The 11,560-nt window shown below is 34.2% G+C and overlaps 1 protein-coding gene across 2 annotated transcripts; it reads right to left on the bottom strand.

Moving 5' to 3' along the window:
* Positions 1–876: 876 nt before the first annotated feature.
* LOC129288017 (origin of replication complex subunit 5) lies at positions 877–9,412 on the bottom strand. 2 transcript variants are annotated; one of them, XM_054924321.1, is made up of 5 exons: positions 9,067–9,412; positions 2,691–6,786; positions 2,188–2,607; positions 1,467–1,782; positions 877–1,353 (listed from the first exon to the last, which is right to left on the bottom strand). In XM_054924321.1, exons 2-5 carry the CDS (start codon positions 3,662–3,664, stop codon positions 1,303–1,305), a joined length of 1,761 nt encoding a protein of 586 aa, XP_054780296.1. In that variant the 5' UTR covers positions 3,665–6,786; positions 9,067–9,412; the 3' UTR covers positions 877–1,302. The 2 variants fall into 2 exon arrangements, with proteins under 2 accessions (XP_054780296.1, XP_054780295.1); XM_054924320.1 differs by having other exon boundaries at positions 2,691–3,692.
* Between the last annotated feature and the right edge of the window lie 2,148 nt (positions 9,413–11,560).

Raw genomic sequence — 11,560 nt, 5'->3', positions numbered from 1 at the left:
TTGGGGTAAGTAAACTGGGGAAGATTCAAGATAAAAACACAAATCATAGGAATGATGACTGTCACCGAGATCAAAAGCAAAAGTCAACGAAAGGATAAGAAATGAATTATTGGGGTGGCGTGTACTGAGAAATGAATTATATTGAACGGTAAGGGCAACTTATTAGGTGAAACTTGATGAAGCGTAGTTGGGACAGTTGCTATAAATTCATTCCGTCCCATTGGCGACGAAACCTAATTTGGAGTTTTCTGTCACTTCTTTGCATACCTTTCCGTCAACTCCAATTCACTCCACAGTCCGTAAAAACCTTGCTAACGCATATTTATTGGACTTCAAATCCCAGTTTCTTACTAGTACAACTTGAACTTTTTATGCTAATTTTGTTCCATGACTTGTAGCACTTTGATGGAATAAGAAATCAGTGCAAAAAAAAGACAAGTTCGGATCCTTTGCAAAAGCAATGTAATAATGTGATGCCGCAGGCGCGTGGAATAAAATAGTATTATATAATCCATTTTATTTATTTACATATATTTCATTTCCCTATCTTTTTTACAGCATCATATGATGTATTGCAAATGCAACTCACTTGGACATTCCAGCAAAACACATGGGCCCTCCGTGGGAATTCACAGGACGCTGCATTTTTGGCACTCGATTAGTGATAGATCTAACTTCTAAGGACCCTATGCTTAAATAGTACACATCATCACGCCACCTCATACAATTACAAAGCAAGAAATATGAAAGATTGAAAGGTTTCATTTGTACCTGGAAAAAAAATATACTACCTTTCTGAACCTACTAGGAAGCAATCTGAGTCGTCAACACCAACTCTATTGCGTTAAAGGACATCACATCATGCGAGAGAGGAGGTTTCTCAGAACATAATAGTCTATAGAGGAAGATCAAGTCAATTCTGTGCCATATCACATACCTAAATTTGGCTAAGAGCAACAAGATCTTGAGATTTGCTCCGAATACAGTCAGCAAAGTTACAAATTCCTTTGAAGCAACAGTCAAAAACTCTACATTAAACAAGCAACAAGCAAATCCCAACTAACTCAGATGCTCAAATACGTCCTAATTCTGATTCCCTCAACATTTCATAGACCGTACATGACTGCAAGAGATGTCCGCTCAATTACATTGCTTAGATTTCGAGCTTCCTGATGATAAATAGAGATCACAGTATCTACACTTTTTCCATAGTAAAATGATACCTTGTATTCTAAATTCATTTTAATGGTTAACGAGAAACATTAGATGGCCAATGCTTACGGAGGAACATGCTTAAGAAAATTATCTTCTATACAAATACTTGGACAGCGGGAATTTGAGGCTCCTCGCAACCTGCACAACATTTACAAAATTAAGGCGAGATTCAAAGGGCCTGATTCTTTAATTTTTATTAAATAGTTGAGTCTAACAGAAGCAAGAAACAAGAATTTGGTGGAATAGGCAACCTTCAAAGCCAGGTCTTCAGATATAGTAGATCGATACCGAGTAGAGCCTTCAATCGGACAGCTTCCTCCTCTAACAATAAAATTAGCATTGCAGAGTGTGGATAGTTGGAACAGAACATCGGACATTAGCCCACCATTGCAACCTTGGATTCCTAATCCATCATTCCTTTGTCCCTCTTCGTCAGATGGATCTTCTGCAACTGACACAATACATTGGAAGATGGCTAACAACCTCTCTAGTGGAAAAGTTCCAGGTCCTTTCATTAATAGTTCCTCTTCTGCACTTTGTTTCTGTTCCTGCACTTTCGTAGAGGTCCTATGCATGAAAGAAGCTTATCTCAGATAACAAAAATAAACATGCAGTCCTCACTCCTTAGTCGGTGCTGTGATAAAACAAAAGCAAAATGTACTCTAGAAAGAGAACTAATTCTCAACGTCAATGACAACAGAAATAAAAAGTCCAATCAGATGATAGTTAGAATCATAATCATAAAATTTATAAAGATGATCAGGAAAAGAAAAAATAAATTTAGAAACTGGATAGGGCTTCATGATAACATAAAATTCAGTCCAAAACTAGACATGAAATAGATATTAAAATCTGTAACCTGAGTACTGATTCACATAAAAATTCATATGGATATTTACTAAATCCTTCGGAGCCTCATAATCATCCTATTTGTTGTCAGTACACAAATTAAATATTTAACAGTCAACTTACTTCCTCTTATGCTTTCGACTGTTTGATCCACCAGTCGAATCAAAAAGTGAGTCATCAAGGGTTGCAGGGTTTCTGGATGCAAGAAATGCAGAAATAAGGAGATATTTAGCACAAATCGACATGTGAAATTCCAGCTCTGCAGTTCCGTCAGATCGCTCCAATTTCTTGGGATTCCCCTTCTGTTTGGTCTCTTTATGGGTCTCAACTTCAAGTGAAGGAAGAGATGAAACCTTAAATATTTCATTCAAATAGGTACCAATATGAGGCTTGAGATGGCTGAATAACCTTCTCTTCATGTCTTCACTTGGAATAACACCATGATCACTCAAAGGTTCGCAATATTTTTCAAATAGTGACTTGAAGGCAGTAAACAATTCATCCACCTGTCTTGTAATTCTACAGAAAGGCCTCAAAACTACACTGTACAAAAAGAAACAGGTCTTTATATCAAGTTATGTAAGGCAAAAAGTAATTCATAACTTGTACAGGGAAAGGCGTCTTACTCCAGAAATGAAGAGTACAACTTTTGGTTTGCTTGGTTTCTCAAAAATATTTTACGAAGATCAGACTCTGTATAATCAGGAAAGAAGACGGGGACAGGTTCCACATAACCCATATTAGTATAATAGGAATCAGGGGAGGTGCTGCTGATAAAAATCAAGCCTACCTCTGGCAAGTTTAGCAGATCATAAAGATTAAACAGGAAGGGTAATATAGTAGAACTCTTATCCCACTCCCTAACAAGATGAAAATTGTCAAATACCAAGTAAATCATATTCCCAGTTCCCCTTGCTGCCATCTTATTCGATCTCAATTTCTCTGAATTTGCCTTCAAATTATTTATCACATTGACCAATGCTTCCCTAAGAAAATTGACAAAGTCGGATGGTCTTTCACATCGTTTTGCATTTGAATAACCATTGGAAGCACTTTTTCTGTGAAGAACCAATGAATTCAAAATAGATTCAAACAAGATCCGCTGATTATAGCATGTCCTACAGCTTGAATAAACAAGAGGCCTGTTGAGATGCCCAAATAATTGAAGAATGATACTGGTTTTTCCAGTAGAAGGACCACCATACACAAATAAAGGCAATATCGGTGAATTCAAAGGTCCCAAAAGACGCACAAGCTCAAGAATCTGGTTACACCTACCAGGAAAAGTAGATATTAAATCATCCAAACTAATGGGATCTCCTCCAACTAAAAGGTCATTTATGGTAGGAGGGTCAATGTCAGTTACTTTCATAGCAACATTATCTGAATTAGATGCCAAAGCTAAAGATCTGGTTGTTCTTCTGGGAATTTGTAGGGTTTCCTCCTTATCCACTTCTGGATCTCCTTCAACTATGACATGATTTATTGCTGGTGGAAGACCAAAATTAGTTACTTCAGTCATGACATTATCTGAACTAGATGCCGTAGCCACGGATCTGGTTGTTCTTCTGGTAATTTTGGGGGTTTGCTCCTTATCCATGTAATCAGCTATTGAGAATGTTCTACTTCTAAACCAATGAGAGGATCATTAGTTAATTGAAATTATAAGAGTTAAGCAAATTAGAGAGTTTAATAGAGATATGGAGAACATGCTTGTCACACCCCAAAAATCATAGGTGTGATCAGCTGGAATATGGAAAGCCACATCCCTTAAGCCTTAAAACAAGAGGAAACACCTAACTTAATGATCATATGAACATTCCTGATATCAACAACAACAACAACAACAAGCCTTTATCCCACTAGGTGGGGTCGGCTACATGGATTGCAAGACGCCATTGTACTCTATCATTTATCAAGCTTTTAGGAATATTATTAATTAAGAGATCGTGTTCAACAACTTCCAAAGTGTTCTCTTAGGCCTTCCTCTACCTCTCTTAATCGGACTCAAAGTTATATGTGCCACTCTTCTCACTGGTGCCTCCCTTGGTCTTCTTTGTACATGCCCAAACCATCTCAACCGATTTTCTACCATTTTTTCCTCAATAGGTGCCACCCTCACTTTTTCGCGTATGTGCTCATTTCGAATTTTATCTTTACGTGTATGTCCGCACATCCATATAACATTCTCATCTCTGCTACTCCAACTTTATGCTCTTGCTGTCCCGTTAGAGCCCAGCATTCACTACTATATAACATTGCCGGTCTGATAGCAGTGCGATAAAACTTTCCTTCAAGTCTATTAGGCACCTTACATCACAAATAACTCCTTTAGCTTTTCTCCAATTAAACCACCCAGCTTGAATTCTATGTGAAATATCTCCACTGATTTCGCCATCATTTTGAATAATGGCTCCCAAATATCTAAACTTTTCCACTTAAGGTATAATTTGATCTCCCAATTTCACTTCCAAATTATTTTCGAATAGTCCTTTACCAAGTTTACAATATAAATATTCCGTCTTACTTCTACTCAGACGAAAACCTTTCGACTCCAATATCCTCCTCCATAACTCAAGTTTGCAATTAACCTCTTCTCTTGTCTCTGCTATAAGAACTATATCATCCGCGAAGAGCATACATTTCGGGATTTCCTCTTGAATATGTTCTGTCAAAACATTTAAAATCAAGTTGAACAAATAAAGACTCAGAGATGATCCTTGATGTAGTCCAATTTTTATAGGAAAATCCTTTGTTTGACCACTAGGCGTTCTTATACTAGTTTTTACCCCCTCATACATATCTTGTATGGCTTTAATATAAGCAATCCGTACTCCCTTTTTTTCCAACGCTTTCCAAAGCACTTCTCTTGGTATACGGTCATAAGCTTTTTCTAAATCAATAAAAACCATGTGTAGATCTTTATTTTTACAACGATACTTTTCCATTAATCCCCTCAGTAGATAAATCGCCTCTGTAGTTGATCTACCTGGCATAAAACCAAATTGATTCTCAGAAATACTTGTCTCCAATCTCAACCTGTGCTCAATTACTTTCTCCCACAATTTCATTGTATGGCTCATGAGTTTAATCCCTCTATAGTTAGTACAATTCTGAATATCTCCTTTATTTTTATAAATAGGAATTAATATACTTCTCCTCCACTCATCAGGCATTTTCTTGGACCGTAAAATCACATTAAATAACTTAGTTAACCATCTCACCCCTTCTTCACCTAAACATTTCCACGCTTCGATAGATATACAATCAGGTCCGTTGGCTCTACCATTTGCCATTTTCTTAAGAGCTTCCTTTACCTCCTTATCACGTATTATTCGATATAATGACAAATTTTGTTCTCTTTCACCAGTTACTAAATCCTCCAAGTTACTAGATGAATCCTCTCCATAATTGAAAAGTTTAGAAAAATAAGTCTCCCATCTATTTTTAATTTCATCATCTATAACTAAAATTCTTCCCTCTTCATCCTTAATACACCTTACCTGTTCTAGATCTCTTGATTTTCTTTCCCTAGTCATGATATATATATATATGGAGAGCATAAATTCTCATGACAAAATAAAGCTCATATAAGTTTTAGCAAAATCTCTCTATAAGTTGAACTTCCCGAAAATTTTATAGCAGCCCAAATAGCTCGGTGCAGCATACAGGAGCTCTACCCCATAACAGAATATATATATATATATATATGTTCTCATATCCATGTGAAATTCGGCTGTCGAGGCCCTAACACAACCCTCCTCCTTTATTTGGGCTTGGGAATGGCTAAAAACATAGACATAGTGTGTGTGTGTGTGTGTGTGTGTGTGTGTGTGTGTGTGTAAATAATCAAAATACAAAAGAAGAAAGGCATCTGCCTATAGTCTATACAAAAGTAACTTTGAATATTTACATTAATCCACATGATACAAAAGGATAGCAAAAAAACTTCTTGTCTTAATATGAGCTTTTCAAGAGTCTATTGGAGGAGCAAGTCCACTTCTATAATCTAAATGTCAAAATATTTTCTAGTAAATAACGTCCTCAAATCATAAACATATAAACAATAATGAACATGTTAGACTTTGAATAACTGATGTAAATTGGCTTTCTATAGTAGTAGTAGTAGTGATAATAACAACAACGATAACTATACAGATAATCATCATTCCATTACTAGATCATTAAGTGAATTTCAAAGTTTTAAATTTACTTGTCAAACAACTTCTTAGCATCACTTAAGAAAACAAAGCTCCCCAACTTCAATTTATCAAGAAGGTTTGAACTTAAAATGAGTAAAACAGAACTATGACCTTCTTCCTTCAACAACAACCAGAAACATTATAGTAAAATACATATTACAAGCTTTTTAATCAATAGATTTAAATCAGCTTTGGACTCCAACAGATAAGACCCAAAAAAGGAAGGGGGAAGATCGAACAACAAATAAGTCTTAATTATTGTAGTATATACATGTTTTACAACAGCAAAGGACAACAAACAATCCAACAAAAGAAGCTCCGCTCCTTACCAACAGATTTACAACATTACTAGAGAAGACAAGGACCCTACCTGTGCCTATGTAGAGCACATAGGACAGACTATAAAAATAATACAAGACTTAAATTTACATTAAGTTGAGATTTGTCCAAAATAATATAATTCTTCCACTTCAATTCAGCAATAAAGCCTCTCAATGATCAACTCGAGATCCAAGTTCATCTATAATATATGAGGCCAAGAATATTTTTTCAGTGAATGAAATCCCAATTTTAAAGTTAATTAAAATAAAATAAAAGAATATTAATAAGACAATTTATGAATTTAGTAAAGATAACCACTTAGAAATATCAAGAGCACATATCTCATATATCAAACTATCCCATATAAGTACATGACCATATATACGTTCAAGTAATGATGAAAAAGCAGTTAAGTTCCATTTTTAAACTACAAAATCCACTTGAAACAATTAAAGGTTATGTAACTCATTATATGAAATCCCTACATGATTAGAATCAACTACTTGTTTCATGAAATCAATTTAAAGGCAATCAATTTCAAAACTCATCCTTTTGCAGGACTTGATTAGAACAGGTAACAAGCGTAGACACACAATCCATGAAGGCAAATAACCAAACAAGCATGAACACACAATCCACGAAGACAAATAACTAAACCAGCATGAGCACACAATCCATGAGGGTAAACCAATCAAGGATGGACATACAGTTCATAAAAGTAAATAACCAATCAAGCGTAGATACATTCCACGAGAGTAAACAACAAATCAAGTGTGGCTAGAAGCCACAAAACAAGCATGATTGGAAGCCTTGAAACAAGCACAGGTACAAGACCTACAAATAACAAGCGTGAATACAATGCTTACAAATAAAAAGCATAAGTGCAATACCCATGAATAATATGCTAGTTGGATTTTAACCATGACACGCTAAGGGCTAACATAATTGCGACAAGCAATCGGCATTTTGATTCAGTCACTCAATTTTAATCAAGCATGCATAGTTATATAAAAACAACATTTCATCTCTTTCTTATCATAATCATCATAAAACAATTTCATCTATATTCTTCCATGCATGAATCATAATATTTAATTACTCATTAAGCCATAAAATCATAATATCATTATAATGAATGAACAAGAATATGCAATGATAGGATAATTCTAGCTCTTCCTTTAAAAACCAATTAGTATAATGAGAGTAGTTCCAATCATAATAATCAATATTAGAATTAAAATTATATCAATATACATGTGAATAAACTTAAACAGTGTTCAATAAAAAGAAATTTACCTAAAAGTTAATCACATTGCTATCCACTTACCTAAAGCAATCCAACACTGTAATTTACTCCTTAACACTCTTCACAACAAGGTTTATTCATGAAACATTTCAACATAATGATAACTGAACCTCTAAAATTTTATAAAACTTATAATAATTCACGCATTTAATTATTGTAGTATATTCCCCTTGCTTTTGAACATTAATCTTTTAGTTTCACTCCAAAGACATTCATTTCACCATATTTCTTTCTAGTCCACAAAGTTATAATAATCCACTAACACATACATTAACTAAACAATACCATTACTAAACTCTTTGTTTACATATGCACCCTTTCCAAAGCAACGGAACATGAAGCCATAGCATTTTATTTAATATATTTGAATGATTAAATAAATAAAATAAGCTCCAAGTCAAAATAAATAAATAAATCAAACGAACTTCATAGATCCCATATCACTTTCCAACACCTATATATAAGCAAGCTTCTTAATCCCAAGTTGAAACATAAAAATTGAATAACTTCTATATTAAGTCAATGATTCATTGCCTGCACTTAGTTATTCAATTAAATCAAAAACTCCCCCTCCCACATTTCATCTAACAACTCACATGCATTCTAAAATCTGGTCATACATGCACCATAATTTATAAGTTGCCAACCATAAAACCCCAAAACATCAACACGTTCTTTACAAGTTTTCCTAAATTCAATTTCATAAAAAGACCCGACTTAGTATAAGAGCAAAACAGAATATTAAGTTTAAACTTTAGTCCTTAATACATTGAATATTTGAATGTATTTAATTACTCCATTCCAACTCTTCTACACATTTAGCCAAATACCATGTGGCCATCAACCTTCAAACTATACCATCAAGCTTTTTTCCCCAAACTTTTCCCAACAATTTCAGTTATTAATACTTCATTTTAAGAAAGATTTCCCGATCTCATTTTTTTCAGCACAAACCAATTAAGCTCAAACAAGAACCAAATCCACATTTATCTCCATTGACAGTAACTAAAATTACTGAATGGAAACGTTCGCTTAAGCTTTAAAATTCAGTTTGCTCAAATCGCCCTCTCTACCCATTCCTAAGCGGCAGCTGAGCAAGGAAGGAAGAAAATCATAACCACAGCCACCTAAACACACCCATGGAATCGGCAAGAAGAACTCGAAAATCCTCACCTCAGATCCGCGATGCCAGAAGCAGGAAGAAAAAGCTGGCTGGGCGAAAATGGAGGAAGAAATCAATGCATCCACAGCCACACACACGAGCACAACGGCGACATTGAACCGGGAAGGAGACGCAATCGCACGAATCAGAGGAAGAGCAGGGGAGGAAGAAGAAGAGTCAGGCCACTGAATATAGACCTCCGGCGACGATGACCTGAGCCCTTTCCACGTACGCACCGGCGATGAACTGAAAGATGGAGGAGGAGGAAGAACGTTCTCGAAGCCCTCTCTCGGCAGACTTGCAATCAACAGGAATGAAGCAGGGAAGGGGAGAAATCTGAGAGGAGTTTTATAAAATTTTTAATTTTAATGTACGTACTTTGGCGATTTCGCAAAGTCAAAGCAAAAATAAAATGTCACCCTTGAACTCAAGTCTCAAGACTAAAGGCTGATTTGATATAATAAAATCTATAATAAAAAAATAGAAATGGGGGAAGAAATAATCGGTCTTTGCCATTTTAGTATTAAGGGTGAGCAAAATTAAATCGAAATTAAAAATTAAATTAAATTAAATTAAATTTTTTTATTTGATTTGGTTTATTTAATTTTTCGGTTTGATTCAGTTTTTTTATTTTAAATATTTCGATTGATCGATTCAATTTAGTTAATAAAATTTAAAATCAAATAGACCGAACTGACCAAATTACATATAATTTATTAATTTATAAATTATATTTAATTTATAAAATTTTTATTTTTATTTTTATTTTTATTTTTTATTTCAATAAAGAATAAAAAATAATAACATCACTTGAAACCCCATTTCAATCAGTCACTCTCATCAGTAAGTGTTGTGACTGGATTATGGAGCTATTATTTGATCATCGATGTTTATTTGTGATTGTTTATTTGATTATCCATGCATTTATAATATTTAAGCTTTATGTCATATGGGTGTAATTAGAATAGGCTCATATTAAAAAAATGAATAGAAAAAAAATTAATTTTATAGTGTTGTTTGTTTTAATATTTAAAAAATGGACCTAATTTTAATAGCTAAATATAAAACCGAAAAATCGAATTAACCGACCGAACTGAATTATTAAATTTTGGTTTGGTGTTTGTTTGGTTCGATTCAATTTTCATTTTCAGTGTTATTCAATCGATTGATTTGTATATTTTAAAATCAAACCGAACGAATTGATGCTCACCCCCGTTTGCTGTACAAAAGAAGAGAGCAAAATGCCCAATATCTCATATACCTTATCTCTTGGGACTTGGGAGTGAAATTTTTAGACGGATCCGGATCCTAGACGCGTCCTGTTTCTACTTTTCCCTGCACAGCGCGGGCATCAAAGCCGTCTATTTTATCCAGTGTCATGCATCTTGCCACGTGTCCTGCTCATGGGAACCAAAGAAGTTCTGCCTTCTTCCTCCACCCTCCCTCTCCCCTCTTTTCAAGCCTTCATTACGGTACTGTGGCTTCTCCTCATATTAAACGCCTCCACTCCAGGTTCCAACCTGCCATCTTCATCGGTCCACGCAATGCCCTTCAGTTCTTCTAGTCTCCCCTTACGAATTTTGTTTGTGCATGAATTAATGCTGGTTTTGTCCTAGCAAGACCGCCCAAATGAGATTGTAAACAAAAACTCGAACGAAACTTCAAACCCATCATCAAATTTCCCTACAACAACTCCAACGCATTGAACCCACCATGAATAATACAGTGAGATTGTACAGCTTTGTCAAAAAAAAAAAAAACAAAGAAAGAAAGAAAAGAAAAGAAAAGAAAAATACACGCAAGCATGAAGCGTCACTGTGCATAACTGTTTTTCTCCTGTGAAAGTGCCCATGAACAGTACGCAAGATTCATCAGCTTAGACCATGGATCTTCGATGGCGGTGCGAGCGTTTGTTGAAATAAACTTTGAACAAAGTGAAAGATGAAGTGTAGATGACATTAAACAAAAATACATATACAACAGAGGAACGTGAAAACTCAACGAAGCGAAGGTAATATGGTGGGACCGTGCGAAAGTTCACTCGTCCTGTGGAACCCAATTCAACTTGAACAAGTTTAGTCCTTTTCAATTCAGTAAAAAAAAAAAAATAGTCTAAAAGATTAAAAAGATAAAAAAAATCAAACAAATTTCTCGAATGGAAAAGACCAAACTCTCAAATCATCTGATTTTATAAAATTATTTTAATATAATTTAATTATTTTTTATATATTTAAATAATTTAAAGTTTAAACTTATCATTTTCTTTATTTATATTTTACCCTCCTATTTAATATATTTTTTAATTTTATTTGTTATTAAATTATTATTGTAATATATATTAAATATATTGCTAAAATTTGTTGAATATTATTATTGCTAATATAAATTTGAATCATACAGGTTGTATTTGAAGTTTTTTTTATTGATGTTGTTAGAGATTATTATAAATTTTTTGTAATTATAAGTATTTTTATTATTTTAATTGAGTTTATCAAGATGAAGTAA

This window comes from Prosopis cineraria, unplaced genomic scaffold (assembly GCF_029017545.1).
Source record: "Prosopis cineraria cultivar Desert tree isolate PC_DT_omini unplaced genomic scaffold, ASM2901754v1 PC12, whole genome shotgun sequence".
In the NCBI taxonomy this organism is placed as follows: domain Eukaryota; kingdom Viridiplantae; phylum Streptophyta; class Magnoliopsida; order Fabales; family Fabaceae; genus Prosopis; species Prosopis cineraria.
Note: the sequence above shows the minus strand (reverse complement) of the source record. Positions and strands in the feature narration are given on the sequence as shown.